At 43.6% G+C, this 16,841-nt stretch overlaps 1 protein-coding gene across 1 annotated transcript in view; it reads left to right on the top strand.

The window, feature by feature from the left end:
• Window positions 1–16,841, top strand: part of LRRC1 (leucine rich repeat containing 1) — a 239,647-nt gene that overhangs the window by 187,314 nt on the left and 35,492 nt on the right. Inside the window, exons 8-9 of the mRNA XM_040349833.1 lie at window positions 13,421–13,565; window positions 15,441–15,559. Coding sequence (XP_040205767.1) covers window positions 13,421–13,565; window positions 15,441–15,559 — 264 coding nt within the window. The remainder of the gene's footprint in view (window positions 1–13,420; window positions 13,566–15,440; window positions 15,560–16,841) is intronic.

The raw sequence follows: 16,841 nt of genomic DNA on the forward strand, positions 1-16,841 counted from the left end.
GGCACGGCGGTTCAACATAAACACATTTTTGAAATAATTTGTATTATGTTTACTTGGCATATAGAATGTGTGTCTACACTACAAAACGTACTGTAACATCTATGTAACACTGGCCCACAATATCCAGCACTGGACGTGTCTGCAAATACTTTTAACCTCTTGACAACCGAGGATGTCCCTGGGACGTCCTCGACTTTGTGCGGTGATACCTGAATGATGCCTGCAGATGGTCACCAGTCATCTCTATGGCGGTCGGAGGCCTGGGCGCGATGTTATGACGTCACGCCCGGTACCCGGAAGTAAACAAAGCCGCAATCGCGGCTGTCGGCATGTGATCGGTGAATTTTTTTTTCACCGATTTCATGCTTGTAAGCCTGGAGGAGAGATGTGGGGTCTTATTTAAGTAAAATTAAAAGAACATTTTTGTTTTAAAACGCCCCTGTCCCCGGTAGCTCGCGTGCAGAAGCGAACACGCATGTAAGTCCCGCCCACATATGTAAACGCCGTTTAAACCCCACATGTGAGGTATCGTCACGTGCGTTAGAACGTGTGCAACAATTCTAGTACTAGACCTCCTCTGTAACTCAAATAGTAACCTGTAAAAAATGTTAAAGCGTCCCCTTTGGAGATTATTAAGTACCGAAGTTTGGCGCCATTCCATGAGTGTGCGCAATTTTAAAGCGTGACATGTTGGGTATCTATTTACTCAGGGTAACATCATCTTTCACATTATACAGGTGCCAAAATAGGCCCGGTTGTAAAGTGGTTGTTAAGCCAACAATATATAAAAAATCCTCCCATCACCTGTGTAACATAACTTTGTGTGCCTGTGTTCTATATAAAAGATGCCGTTCTGTTCCTATATCGGAGCGACTTCTCGGCTCGATTTCCTCTGCCCAGTGGGCGGGGCCAAGCACTCCCACTAATATCAGCTTGGGAGGAGTCGCGTGAGCTCTGAGAGATGCTCTGATATAGGTACAGGCACAAGGGCACGTAACGTTACAGAGGGAATGGGAGGATTTTATTTATTTTTTGTTTGATTTTTTAGGGTAACAAACACTTTAATTCTTTAAAAAATACTTGAATTTTGGTGCACATATCCTGCAATTGTATACCCTGTAGGGTGTCCCAAAGGTGGTCCAGAACTCCAATTTGTCACTAGTCGTCAGGGGGCTTACCATGCACATATTGTACAGTAACAAAAAATGAAAGGTGCACAGGCACTCTGGTGCCCGTTTGTGTAGGAATGATAGATGCGTTTTTGGTATAACAGGTTTACTTTAATGACCAGACATAGTAAATGCCCTTTACATTTTCTTCCTGCTTGACCTTTGATTGATTTATTTATATATATATATATATATATATATATATCTCTATATCTCTATATCTATATATATCTATATATATCTATATATATCTATATATATCTATATATCTCTATATATCTCTATATATCTCTATATATCTCTATATATCTCTATATATATATATATATATATATATATATATATATATATATATATATATATATATATATATATATATATATATATATATATATATATATATATATCTCTCAATCCAATCAATCAATCAATCAATCGGTCAATCAATCAATTTCTATAATTATCGGTGCGATTTGCTGGTGCAATCTCTTGCAGACTGTCAGTACATTGTCTGCCCATACCTCTGATACAGGCAGACAGTTACTGATGTCCAGGAAGCTCAGTAAAGTAGTAGCACTCACCAGCACAGTAGTAGCACTCACCAGCACAAAGTATGCCCCAGTGGAAGTCTGAGTAGACGAAACTGGTCGGGCATATACATTGGCCCTAGCCACTCCAACACGGCAAGTTTTATTTTATTTTATGTTCAATTTATGTGAATGTTTTTTCATTGGAGTTAAATCCTGTTCATGGAATTTTTTATGGAAATACATTTTTAAAGCTTTTTTTACACTATGAGGAGGTGTTCTCCCTTTTCCTTTTTACGGCAAGTGGATTTGGATTGGTTCCCTTGATGTTTGATGATACAACTATTCATCACAGAGCTCTTCACCCTGTTGCAAAGCAAGGAGTTTGGTAGCAGATTTGACCAGATCAGCCATTTGGCTGTCCATGCTCATTGGATCCACCGCCGTAGGGCGAGTTGGGTCCACCTGATTCAGTAAGATTACCCATTTTTTCCTTTGATTTGATGGTGATTATACTCCTGAGGGTGAATTACCGATGTTGAAGGAACCATCCCTTATTCTCCATGATAAAATCTGATGTCCTTATATCATCACTTTTATGGACAGTTGTTCTATTTGTCTAATGGAAACTTGCACAATTGAACTTCGGAATAAGATTAATGTGTCATACATATTATCTTTGATGGATATATTTTTTTAATACCACATATCACTTTTGTATTCACTTCACTACGAATTCCTATTACATTGGGAGTTCTCTTGTTTTCTTTATCGTACATCACGGGACAGAGAGCAGCATAGCCATTACATATGGGTTATATAGTGTACCTTCAGGTGATGGACACTGGCACTCTCCGACAGGAAGTTCCCTCCCTATATAACCCCCACCCATAGTGGGAGTACCTCAGTTTTTTCGCCAGTGTCTTAGGTGTTGGTGCACGTTGAAGAGCTCTGCCTATAGTTGTTCTTGGAGACCAGGGCAAGCCGACCTGATCCGTCCATGGTGCTTCATAGCCAAAGTGGACGGTGCCCGGGCCCCAAGTCGTGGGGTTTTGCCTATAATGCCTCTCCTCTGGGAAGGCTGGACTCTGGGTTCCAGGACTGGTTTCTAAACCTAGCAAATCCTGATGCCAGCAGTGCTGTATAGGTCCAGGTGTGTGGTGTTCCTAGTTTGAACCCCGGTCCCTGAAGGTCTGTGACCATACCCACGGAGAAGGGGGAAGATTGGGCTTCTTGCACAAGCAATACCCTGCGGCGTGGAGAAGGTAAGCGGGGGCTCGCGGAACTTGGTTTGTCAGTGAGCCCATTTTATGCCTCTGTGCATGGGCAAAAAATGTCACCACAAAGTCTGTTGAATGACCGGATGGTTATGCCTCCCCCATATAAGGTTTCCCCTGGCTGGTCTAGAGGGCTGCTGCACTGCCATATTAAAAGGGAAGGGTCCTTGTAAAGTAAGCTGGACTTACCTCCCAAAGTAATGGGGGAAATCTTCCCTGGGCGTTTTTTCTCCCCAGAAGCTCCACGTCTGCCCACGCTGTCTCTCCTGAGACTTCCTGGTTCCTCCAGCGGCGTCAGGCACGAGCACAAACGTTATAAATAGGCGCGGCGACGCTACGTGGAGGGGCGGGCTAACGTGAGGGCGGTCCTCCTCCTGCGCTCTGAAGCCTATATTGGGCTGTCAGTCGAGCAGCATATTGGGAATACCAGAAGGTTTTTTTCTGGGGAGAGTGACACCCGGTGGCCAGATTTGAGTACACACCCTGATTTGGAGCTTGGCTCTTATACATTGATTTTAAGCCGGTGTACTTGCAGCAGTCTGAGCTATTAAAAACCCAGGCTCTTACTGGACCAGCAGCTTAGGGGGGTGATACCTGGCTCACAGTAAAATCTTGAGCTATAAGCCCTTGGGGCACTGTATTTGCCTGTATTTGCCTATCCCTTTAGGTTTGGGAAACCAAAAAAAAGTTTTTCTCGTCTCGTCTTTCAGGACAGCACTTGGAGAGAGCGCAGCTCCACCCACTTCCCAGGAAACACTGCAGCTATAGCTTTAAATTCCGCCCACTTCCACCATGACCTCAGTTGTTGTGTTTCCTCCGGCCATGGTGGAAGCGCTGCAGGGAACCAGGGGTGTGCTGTACTCTCTCCAGGTGGAGATGGCAAAAGAGCATACCTGCAGTCGGTTTGTTCAAATTTCAGGCGGACCCAGCATCCCCTCTGACGGGTGGGGGATGCTCCGGTGCTCTCCCCTTTCTCGAGCCCAGTGAGGGCGAAGGCTGCTGGAGGTGTCTGCTCCCATAGGCGGCTAGCGTGGGCTAAAGGAACAGGTCAGGTGCCTGTTCCGGGTTCACGTGGAGCTGTTCCGGATGGCGGGCGACGTCATTTCCGGGGGGGCGGAACTTCCGGCGGTGCGCGGCAGCTTCCGGTTCCAGCTGCTGGAGCGCAGAGGGGGAGGCGGCCTTGGCGGAGGTGGCGGGAGCAGGAGCCACAAGCACCAGCCTGGCCCAGGTAGGAACAGCGGTTTCCATTTTCCTGGGTTCTGTGTCCCTCCTGTTGTCCCTTAGGGGGAGGGGAGCCTGCAGCACTATCCCTTAGAATGTTTTTGGGAGAGATGCTTTGTTTGTGTTTTCACAGCGGTGATGGGGACTGGGTGTTTTGTTCACTGTCTGTGGGTGGCATATTCTGATACACAAAAAGTAAGCATAGTGTTGTTGTTTTTTGATGTTTTTCAGAAATGTAAAGAAAAGCTTAAGGATGCATTGCCACCACCTAAGAGAAAGTGTGCCGTTTGCAAAACTTCCCTTAAGGGGTCATGGCTTAAGCCATTATGCAAAACCTGCATTGCAGATTTGGTTAGAGAGGAAGCCTCCGCCAGTGCACCCTCTGAATAACCAAAGGAGATGCTTTCCTCCTTCAGGAAGGAATTGGAACAGACTTTTTCATCGTTCCGTTCCTTCCTAGAAAAACGTCCGGTTGCACATTCAACTCCTAGAGCTTCCACTAGTTCCCAGGGGGGCGTAGCTAGTGAGTCTGAGGATGAGGAACCTAAAAGTGTGGTTTCAGGGTCTGATGCAGAGGACGATGATGATAGAGACAAATCCTCTTCACGCTACAAGTTGTCTTTGGAGGAGGTAGACGACCTCCTAAAAACAATTCATGCTACCCTTAGTATTAAGGAAGACAAGGCCCAGTTGTCATTACACGACAAAATGTACCAGGGGTTAGATGAGGTTAAACACAAAACCTTTCCAGTACACAAAGTTTTATCGGATGCTGTCAGAAGAGAATGGAAGGATCCAGAGAGGGCTCCTTTCTTCTCTAAATCTTTAAAGAGAAGGTTTCCTTTTGATGAAGATGAAGCGCAGGTCTGGAATAAAAAACCCAAACTTGACGCAGCTTTTTCAAAAGTGTCACGTAACACAGATTTAGCTTTTGAGGACATGGGTGCCTTAAAAGATAACATGGACAAAAGAACGGATGCTCTTTTGAAGAAGGCGTGGGATTCCACACTAGCCAATCTCAAGCCTGCTATGGCGTCTACAGTAGTAGCTAGGAACCTGGTACATTGGCTGGATAAATTAAAAAGCCATATTGAGGCAGGTACCTCTCGCAGAGAACTTCTGGAGTCCTTACCAGTATTGGTCAACGCTGTAGGGTACATGGTGGACGCCTCAGCTGAGTCAATAAGGATGTCGGCTAGGTCCTCGGCTTTAATTAACTCGGCTAGGAGAGCCTTATGGGTTAAGACTTGGTCAGGGGACGCAGCTTCAAAGGTAAAGCTATGTGGTCTGCCTTTTGAGGGGGACTTAGTATTTGGTTCTGGTCTAGAGGCAGTCCTAGACAGAACAGCAGATAGGAAGAAAGCTTTCCCTTTAAAGAAAGTAGTGCCACAAAACAAGAAGAATTTTCGTTCTTTTCTCCAGTCCCAAAATTCAAAGGAGACACAGAGAGGTGGTAAGTCCTGGCGGCCCCCGAGGGGCAGAGGTAAGCCGGGGGTGTTGTTTCATTCCCCCAGTCAGCCCTCAAAACCCCAATGACAGTCTTCCAGCTGTGGGAGGGCGTCTTCAGTCCTTTCTCCCACAGTGGGAAGTTGCGACTTCCAGCGCGTTCGTCCTCAAGGTGATCGCAGAGGGCTACGCACTGGAATTTTCGGAGAATCCACCATCCCGGTTTTATGTGACTCAGTTACCAAAAGATCAGGAGAAATCTCAGGCAATGATGACGCTAATAGAAGAATTTCTTCAGCAAAGGGTTATCACTCCTGTTCCCCAGCAAGAGGAAGGGTTGGGATGTTACTCCCACGTGTTCTTAGTGAGGAAGCCGTCATCCCTTCAGGATGCTTTCTTGCTTCAATAGATCTGAGGGATGCATACTTGCATGTCCCAATAAGAGCCTCATCGCAACGCTTCCTTCGCTTGGCGATCAGGACAGGGAAGGAAGTGAAACATTTCCAGTTCAGAGCCCTCCCCTTCGGGCTCTCCTCCCCCAGAGTATTCACGAAGGTAGTGGCAGAAGCACTAGCACCACTCAGGTTGGAGGGAGTATCTGTGATCCCATACCTGGACGACCTCCTACTGTTTGCCAAATCAGAGGATCGGTTGCTCAGAGACCTGAGGAGGACTCAGTCCCATTTAGAGGAATTAGGTTGGATTCTAAACAAAGAAAAATCGAACCTGGTTCCCTCTCAAGTGTTAGTCTTTCTGGGGTATTCCATAGACTCAGTTCAGGAAAAGATCTTCCTTCCGGAGGAAAAAATTGTCAAAGTACAAGCAGCAGTAAAGGCAGTACAGACAAATCTCCCGATAACTGTCCGGACAGCTATGTCCACTCTGGGTCTCCTCACAGCCTCTATTCCAGCAGTTCAGTGGGCCCGTCTCCATGCAAGAGATCTCCAGCTGGCGATCCTCCAAAACTGGGCTTTCGGGGAATCCCTGGAAAAACAGTTTTTGATCCCACCTCAGGTAAAAAGAAAACTTTGGTGGTGGAGGACTCGAGCAAATCTGAGTCTGGGTCTGTTATGGACCTTCCCCACGACAAAGATCCTAACAACGGATGCGAGTTCCTGGGGGTGGGGCGCCCATCTCGAGGGACAGATGGCCCAGGGATCCTGGTCAAGGGAGGATTCCAGGAGATCCTCCAATTGGAGGGAGTTGAGAGCCATTTTCATGGGACTAAGGGCCTTCAGTCAGCCTCTTCAGAGTCAACATGTCCAAGTCCTATCGGACAATGCCACGTCAGTGGCATATGTCTCAAAGCAGGGGGGCACGAGAAGCAGGTGCCTACTGAATCTGGCCTTGCAAATTCTGTATTGGGCAGAAGTAAACGTGGCATCCTTGTCTGCTGTACACCTGAAGGGCGACCTGAACCATCTGGCGGATTTTTTGAGCAGACAGAGGGTTCTGGAGTCAGAATGGAGCCTAAACCAAGAGGTGTTTCAGGAAATAGTGGACAGGTGGGGAACTCCCCAAATAGATTTGTTCGCATCTCAAGCCAACACAAAGGTCCCACGTTTTTTCTCCCTCAACGGGCTGGACCAAGCAGAGGGATTGGATGCGTTAGCCCAGCGTTGGTCCTTCCGCTTGTGCTATGCCTTTCCCCCGGTTCAATTGATCCCGCTAGTTCTCAGAAAATTGCAGGAGGAAAGGACGACTCTGATTTTGGTAGCTCCTTATTGGCCCAAGAGGCCCTGGTTTTCAGCCCTGTTAGATCTAGCAATAGAGGCTCATTGGCTGCTTCCAGTCAGGAAGGACTTGCTGTTCCAGGGTCCCCTTCTGCATCCAGACGCAAGTCATCTAAAACTTGCGGTTTGGCTACTGAGGAACAAATCCTAGAGAGTAAGGGTTTGTCCAGACGTTTAGTTAGTACCCTGCTTAGTAGCAGGAAAGAAGTTACCAGGGCTATTTATTTTAAAACCTGGAAAATTTTTAATTTTTGGTGTGAGTCCAAGGATTGTCCTCCTTTAAGTATTTTGTAGGTCCTGGAGTTTTTACAGGACGGGATGGACAAAGGTCTGGCAGCCAGCACCCTGAAATCTCAGGTTGCTGCACTTTCAGTTTTTCTAGAGAGAAGGTTATCTCTGGATCCCTATATTATCAGATTTTTTAAGGCCTTAGCCAGGGCTAGGCCTGTACCGTTTAAATTTTTTCCCAAATGGGATTTATCAGTTGTTTTAAGAGGTCTGACTAAAAGACCCTTTGAACCACCTGTAGAAACTTCACTCAAGTATTGGACGTTGAAGTTGGTTTTGCTGGTTGCAGTCACTTCAGCTAGGCGAGTCAGTGAACTTCAAGCCTTATCAATTATTGAACCCTTTTTGACCATCTTCCAGGATAGGGTTGTGTTAAGGACAGATCCGGGTTTCCTACCTAAGGTAGCATCAGCTTTTCATAGAACACAATAAATAGTTCTTCCTACATTCTGTCCAGATCCATCTGGTCCAAAAGAGAGAGATTTTCATACTTTGGATGTAAGAAGGTGTTTAGTACACTATCTAGAGATCACTAGTGAATTTAGGAAAGCAAATTCTCTTTGTGTTGTTCTCGGGAGCTCGGAAAGGCTATGGAGCTTCCAAAAACACTTTAGCTAGATGGCTTCGTATGGCTATCCATGAGGCTTACAAGGCCATGGATATGGAACCTCCCACGGGAGTGGTGGCTCATTCTACAAGGGCAATGGCAACATCCTGGGCGGAAAGAGCTGGAGCTTCACCAGAAAATATCTGTAAAGCAGCCACGTGGACGAGTTTTTCTACATTCACTCGCCATTACAGAATGGATTTGCTCGCAGCAGCGGAGCAATCTTTTGGCAGGAAAGTCCTGCAAGCGGTGGTCCCACCCTAGAGTAAGTACTCGGTTATCATCTCCAAGTGCTGTCCTGAAAGACGAGACGAGAAAACCTTAGTTACACTTACCGGTGACGGTATTTCTACGAGTCTTTCAGGACAGCACCGATAACCCTCCCTTGGTTTTTTATAAAGGTGAATGTATAAATGCTAACATGTATTATTGCTTTGTTCTGCTTATCTAATTTCAGCATGGCCGGAGGTACTCGTTAACAACTGAGGTCATGGTGGAAGTGGGCGGAATTTAAAGCTATAGCTGCAGTGTTTCCTGGGAAGTGGGTGGAGCTGCGCTCTCTAAGTGCTGTCCTGAAAGACTCGTAGAAATACCGTCACCGGTAAGTGTAACTAAGGTTTTTTTTTCTAAATATTACCCTAACCTATTGCTATTATTTTTTGGCAGTCGGATTTCCTCAGCCGTCAACAGATGTCCCCGGGGGAATGGTCCCTCCATCCCGAGGTATTCCAGGACATCTGCCAGAAATGGGGATCTCCGGAGGTAGACGTCATGGCGTCCAGATTCAACACGAAACTAGTCAAGTTTGTGTCCCAGACAAGGGATCCATTGGCCTGCGGGACGGATTCCTTGGTATGCCCTTGGCATCAATTTGCGCTGATCTACGCCTTTCCTCCGCTGCGAATGCTACCCCGTCTTCTTCGCAGAATCCAAGTGGAGCGCAAGCCAACGATTCTAGTGGCCCCAGCGTGGCCCCGGAGGCCTTGGTACTCCTTAATAGTAAGGATGGCGATAGAGGAACCTTGGGCCCTCCCGTTACGGCCAGACCTCCTCTCACAAGGGCCGTTCTTCCATCCTGCTTTACAGGCCCTAAATTTGACGGCCTGGCGGCTGAATCCCTGATTCTTAAGAACAGGGGCCTCTCTGGCCAGGTCATTTCCACCCTAATTAATGCAAGAAAACCAGTTTCTAGACTTATATACTATAGTGTGTGGAAGGCCTACATTGCCTGGTGTGAGGCTAAGAAGTGGCATCCCTGCAAGTATGTCATCGGGAGAATCTTGGAATTTCTACAGCTGGGAGTGGAGAAGGGTCTGGCAGTTGGCACAATCAAGGGGCAAGTCTGTGCCTTATCGTTTTTTTTCCAAAGACCTTTGGCCACCCACTCTTTAATGAAGTCTTTTTTACAGGGGGTTATTCGGGTTAATCCTCCAATAAAAGCTCCCCTGTATCCTTGGGATCTAAATTTGGTTCTGTCTGCTTTACAAAGTCAGCCTTTTGAACCCTTGTCTGAGATCCCGTTGGTCTTGTTGACTAGGAAACTAGTTTTTCTGGTGGCTATGTCTTCCGCCAGAAGGGTGTCAGAGTTGGCAGCCTTGTCGTGTAAGGCACCCTATTTGGTACTACATAAAGACAGGGTCATTCTTCGGCCACATCCGTCTTTTCTTCCGAAAAGTAGTATCTAGTTTTCATCTGAATCAGGATTTGATTCTTCCGTCTTTTTTTCCAAAACCCTCTTCAAAGAAGGAGAGACTGCTGCATTCCTTAGATGTGGTCAGGGCTGTTAAGATTTATTTGAAAGCCACAGCCCAGATTCGCAAGACTGACGTCTTGTTTATTCTGCCGGAAGGACCTTAAGGTCAGGCAGCGTCTAAAGCCACTATTTCCAAGTGGATTAGACAGTTGATTATACAGGCCTATGGCCTGAAAGGGAAAAGCCCACCTTTGTCGGTTAAGGCTCATTCCACTAGAGCTGTGAGCGCCTCTTGGGCAGCGTATCACCAGGTCTCTATGGCTCAGGTCTGCAGGGCAGCGACCTGATCGTCTGTTCATACGTTTGCTAAATTTTATCAAATGGACGTTAGGAGGAACGCTGATTCAGCCTTCGGGCAGGCGGTTCTGCAGGCCGCAGTATAAGGTCCTCTTGTCCTATGGTACCCGCTGTTTTTTCTTTACCTGGTTGCTCTCCCTCCCCTCATTTAGCATTGCTTGGGGACATCCCATATGTAATGGCTATGCTGCTCTGTGTCCCGTGATGTACGATAAAGAAAAAGGGATTTTTAATAACAGCTTGCCTGTAAAATCCTTTTCTTGTAGTACATCACGGGACACAGAGCTCCCACCCCTCTTTTGGGGAATTTTGGGATGCATATTGCTTGCTACAAAACTTTTGTACTCCCACTATGGGTGGGGGTTATATAGGGAGGGAACTTCCTGTCGGAGAGTGCCAGTGTCCATCACCTGAAGGTACACTATATAACCCATATGTAATGGCTTTGCTGCTCTGTGTCCCGTGATGTACTACAAGAAAAGGATTTTACAGGTAACCTGTTATTAAAAATCCCTTTTTTGCCTTTAGCGGTGCTGCACTTTGTTTCTATATTCTGTTCCATTTATCCTTTGTTGTGTTGGCAGACACATTTCTGGAGGAGCGCAGTATTTTATTATTTTGCTTAATGCAATATGGCTACCTAGAGGTGTACAGAACGCCCCCTAGAAACATAATTTCCTGCTTGTGTGATTGGCTCACTGATTTCCCCAGATGTCTGCATTAAGATGCAAGTCGGATATCTGGCATCCCCTGCATTTCATTTTTGGTGAGATACTCCCAATAGGAGATCTAGAGGGATGCAGACCCATCAGCTTTCCTCATTGGTGCTCTGTTTGATTATGAAATTACTCCCATTAGATTTACTTTCCCACATGGACACAGACAGAGGGATTTCTTCAGAATAACAAAAGGTAGGAATCTGCAACAAAGTTTGTTAAAATTATTGCAGTGTAGATCACCCAGAGGGGAATGTTTTTTCCCTTTTTAACATGTTACATGTTACACCCTAAATACAGATGTAAAATGTTGACAAAGGTGAACTTTACCTGTTAATAAAACTGGTCTGGGCATAATTTCTCAATAAATCCATAGATATTATGGCATGTTCTTACCTCATTGTGCAGTTGGCAAATAAAAACATGTGCAGTAAATCTGTGTAATACATGTTAGCCCGGCCCAGTTTTCGGCTAAATTACTGAATGCTTCCTCCTCTTCTCATCACAACAAAGAGCATAATTGTTCTGTAGTAGATAAGAACTATGCATGGGACACAGTGTGGTTCTGAATTTCTGAGAACTGGTATGTTTTTGCACTTATTGAGCAGATATAACAAAACGCTTTCAAAAGTTTATTTAACAGACCAAAAGAAAAAAGACAAGTTCATTGTTGGGGTTTACATCCACTTTAGGACACCAATATGATTTTATGATTTTTAAGGTTTTTGACTAATTCCACAGTCTTTTTCATATATAAATGCCCCTTGCATTCCATTTTGGACTTTCAATGCATAGGGCTGCTGCTGCCACAGACACTTGAATGTGGTGCACAGGTGTTTGATGCCTTACTCCACATATCTACATCTGTTGTAGGCTTCCTGACAAAAGTGAAATTTCACCATCATTTAAAAAAATGTGCCAGATTCTCATTTCCACGAAGGCCAGCTGATGTCAAGTAGAAGTGACAGATTACAACATGCCCATGTAGCTGGAGTCTTGTGATGTATCAAACCCTGGCATTTCATTCACAACCTAGGTTATATCCATAGATAATACATGCAGTAATAATTTGATCTTATGAGAAATGTTACCACAAATTGTTGCTTGGTTTTCTCCTATTTTGTGAAACGTCAACATTAAAAATAGACAGTTTTAGAAAAGAAACTGGCACGTGTGTCTGCTGAAAATAATAGGTTACATCAGTCTTAAAGGAGAAGTTCACTGTGTGATATTTTATTTATATATATATATATATATATATATATATATATATATATATATATATATATATATATATATATATATATATATATATATATATATATATATATATATATAATATATATATTTTTTTTTTTTTTTTTTGGTGCCATGCAGGTCTCCTGCAGATCTGTCAGTGTATCTGTATGCCTCTACATGCCATACGGGCAAGCAGATACACTGACAAGAATAATCAGTGAACTACCTTGGCGCTCCACAGCACCATGATAGTTCATTGAGAGCTACAAGCCAACGGCCACAAAGGTTGTTGGGGCATGTCCTCATTCACACACGCACAGCTGCACGGTCACGCTGATTTAAAATGGTGACATCTGGTATGGGCAACTTCTCATCATACTGCTGTCAAGGGGTGAAGGTAATCGGGTAGCGGCTGCAGCATTGGGAACATTTTACATGTTCCACCCTAAAAAACAGGTGGAATATTTTAACATGTTACCAAAGGTGAACGTATCCTTTTTAGGGTGGTGTAAATTCTCAGAGAATTTGTGTTGACAATGGTGGTGTACAAAATACAGTTGAAATGGGGCAAAAATAAATTAAAATATATGTGAAAACCCTTACCTCGTAAAACACGTTCAGTTTAAAATGGGGATGGATGTTTCAGCACAAATCTTGACCAGAAAACTGATCACGCTGAGATGGATGTGCTTCTATGCCCAGTGTGGTCAGTTTAAAAAAGAAAAACAGGGTGACTGGCAGGATCACCAGGTATTTCACTCAAAGGAAGCAATGCAAAGTACATGTTCACACAAGTACAGGCACATATCATATATATATGAAATGTTGGGATAACACATTCTTTAAGAAATTGTATGATGCAGGCAAAAAATTGGAAAATTCTCATTAGTTACACTTTTTATAGTAAAATCGTATCTTAGATTTTTCAGACTCTCTCTTACTATGGGTGATCTTACAGGTCATTTGTGGGCTTTTGCAATGTAATGGTTAGAAAGTTTGCTTGCATATTATTATCAGATTAAGATTTAGCTACTATAAACCTTTCTTCTACAGTTTCTGGTATGATTCATTCACCCAGGTCAGGACACAAAATGTGAGCAGACATATTTGAATCTTATTTGGACTTGTTTTGTTCACTGTTTTGTAGGAAATAGGAAACCTGAAAAACTTGCTTTGTTTGGATGTGTCCGAGAACAAGCTGGAAAGACTTCCAGAGGAGATCAGCGGTTTGATTTCATTAACAGATCTGCTCGTGTCACAAAACTTACTTGAGGTTTTACCTGATGGCATTGGTAAGACATATGTAGTGATGGTTCAGATCCGCTCACACACAACTTTGAAGAAAGGCAAACTTTAAACTATCAAAAAAACCTGATACAGATGAATTTAAATTCTGATTACCTACATTCCAAAGGGGAAAAAAAACTACAAAATAAGCCTTTTATTGGTCCCAGACAATTCTCCTTCGATTACTTGGCAACCCTCTTCAGAGAAAGAATGTTTGCATGCAGAATATTCTAAATCGTGATTGTTTCCAGGCTGCAGAGGGGGCTTAAATACTAAAAAACTGGAAGTTGCCAGGCCTTTTCTGTTTTTTTTTTTTTTTTACATACTGGGCACCAACACCTACTATTCCAAGTGGAGAAATTGGGGGTTATTTACTAAAACTAGAGTGTGCAAAATCTGGTGCAGTTCTGCATAGAAACCAATCTGCTTCCAGGTTTCATTGCCAAAGCTTAGCAGAACAAGCTGATGTTTGAAGCCAATTGGCTACCATGCACAGCTACACCTGTTTTTGAGTGCACCAGCTTTGGTAAATCTCCCCCATTGTGTTCGAACTTTGCTATGTATGTTTTTTTTGTTATTTATTTTATTTTTTGCTTTAAACAATTTTTTGATTTAATGTATACAGAGTATTTTGGCTGCAATGCAAGCAAATTTGCGGCAGCAATTTTATTGCAGCTTCAAGATTGCTCTCTTCTGCTTTTATGTTGCTAGAATAAATGAACTGCAGTCAAAAGTAATGCCACAACAATTGAAGCAGCATGTATTTAGCAAAGACTGTGTAGCAAGATAGAGCGGCTACCCTGTAGCTAGCAGCAGATGCCAGGGAAAAATAAGCAGGGCAATTTGCAGCTGCTACACAGTTGCTGTAGTGATCTGGCCTGAATTGTTATTTGAAATATCCACAAGGATGTTTTCAAATTATGTTTTTGCATTAAACAATTTTGTTAAATATTACATCTGTCTGTTGTGTGAAGGAAGGACAGGTTCAATAATATTGCAAGTGTACCACAGATATATACTTTTAAAAGGTTTTTAAAACTTAAAGTTTAAAGTTTTGGATAGAGGAGAAATAGATTAGAACACTGTGTGCCCATTGGAGAGATTCACCTGCTCCATTTGTCCTGAAAGTAAAAGAAAATCTCACATTTAAGTAATAATATAAGGGAAATCTACCTATGGGGAAGCTAGTTCTGGTGGCCTGGGGGTCCCCAAGACATTACTTTAATTTGTAAGGATTTCTTCTCACTTTCTCCCCCCAATGGGGCACATATGGTTAAAGTACACTTTACAGGGGTATAACCCTTCCTTACTCTATCCAAAATGGAAACGTTTTGCCTATAGTTCTACTTTTTTACATAGTTGCATTGGTCCCGCTAGAATGTGGAAATCACTGTAGTAGACGCAGCTACTACAGTGATTTCCACTAGCTCCCTGGTGCTGTGCAGAGCTGCTGCATAGGAGGTCACTTGCTCGGCGTGTGTGCCATTCAGAGGACACATTCTATTTTCCCAATTAATGCAAAGCATTCTCTGATTGGGCAATGTTATTTCACTATATCCATCGCGTCCGCATTCAATCAGAGAACACAAAACAAGTTCTCTGAATGGTTCCCATGGCGAGCGGGCTACCTCCTGTGTTCAGTGATTCCCAGTTTCCACGCAGGTACAGCACATACATATTTACATTGCTCTGAGCTGAACCCATGTAACTATGTAAACATTGCTTAGTTTAGCTTTAGAAATCCTTCATAAATGGACTATAGTAGTAGGCTAAGCTAGATCAGCTTTAGCTAATACTGAAAAAATGAAATGCTAATTCTAATTCAGAATCCTGTCACATGTACTCTGAGAATCTGATGAATTTTTGTTTCCAATTGACAGGGAAACTTAAAAGGTTGTCAATACTTAAAGTGGACCAGAATCACCTCATACAACTGACTGAAAGCATTGGAGAATGTGAAAGCCTCACTGAACTAGTGCTGACGGAGAATCAGCTCTTGGTAAGTCTGTGCGAGTCCTGGTGTAAAAAAAACGGTTTCATGCAGTTAAATAGCAAATCGCTAGAGAATAAATATTACTTTATATGGTAAAGGTTGCAATGTGTTTGCTGTGCATGTGGTCATTTTGTTAATGTTTATACACATTCTCCACAGTCTACACTAGAGACTTCACATTTATATGCAACTACAGTAACTTGTTAGGTGGTTAATGCAAGATTAAATTCTTGTAGGGTGGAGTGACCCATTTGATGCATATCTTCCAGAATGGGAATCGACTCCCTTTTGCAGTTAAGGAGAGATTCAATCTATGCTATTCTACTACCTGCAATTGAAATATGCTGTCAGAGCTCAAAGGGGAGGACATTTTATGGACCTCATTGCCAGAACACCAACCTCCTACATTTATTTTCTCAGTTGACTGTGCTAAAGGCTTTCTTTTCCAGTGCTACAACATGCTACTGAGTAAATACCTGGATGGTTACCCCACCAAGGCTCGTGAAAAATTGGAAAGGGACATAGGTCCACTATCAGGGGGCCAGTGGGGAGATGCACTGCAGGCTGTGGTATCAAGCTCTTTAATTTCTTCACAGAAACTGTATCAATTGTACATGGTACTGAGATCACACTGCACTCCTGCTAGGCTCTGATATGGGTATGCTCACAAATCCTACATGTTATAGATGCAAACGTGATAGGGGTGACCTTATCCATCTTCTCTACAGGTGTCCTAAGCTCCACCACTATTGGACAGCTGTCCTGGATACCCTTAACAGGGTGTTTCATATAGACACTGCCTGTTGGGAATCTTATCTGATCCCATACCAGAAGAGCCCATGAGGGTGGCATTTAATCAAGCTCTCTTCCAGGCCTGCAAGTTACTTTTCCTGCTATGGAAGTTGTCCGACCCTCCTTCACACAGAATATTGAAATATATGTATGACAACATAGGGGATGCATGGGAAAGTTTGAGAAGGTATGGGCACTGTGGTTGGATACCCCTGGACTCGGCCTACGTGAACTTGTGTGGTAGCTGCAATGGTTGATAATAATTTGGAGACGGTGCACTTTTGATGTGTGTCAAGTCTATTATTCATTACACAGTGGTGTTGCTGCCTGCATATGCCGTTCATGTGCTCTTGTATCTGGTTTTCCCATTTTCTTTGTATTGAAGGCTGCTGATGTATTTTCAAAGTGTAATGTGAATTACTGTTGCCAGATTGTACCAGTTTGCTTATCATTCAATTAAGAACCTGTTTGATTAAAAAAAAGATTGTAGGATTAC

This window comes from Rana temporaria, chromosome 4 (genome assembly GCF_905171775.1).
Source record: "Rana temporaria chromosome 4, aRanTem1.1, whole genome shotgun sequence".
Classification (NCBI taxonomy): Eukaryota; Metazoa; Chordata; class Amphibia; order Anura; family Ranidae; genus Rana; species Rana temporaria.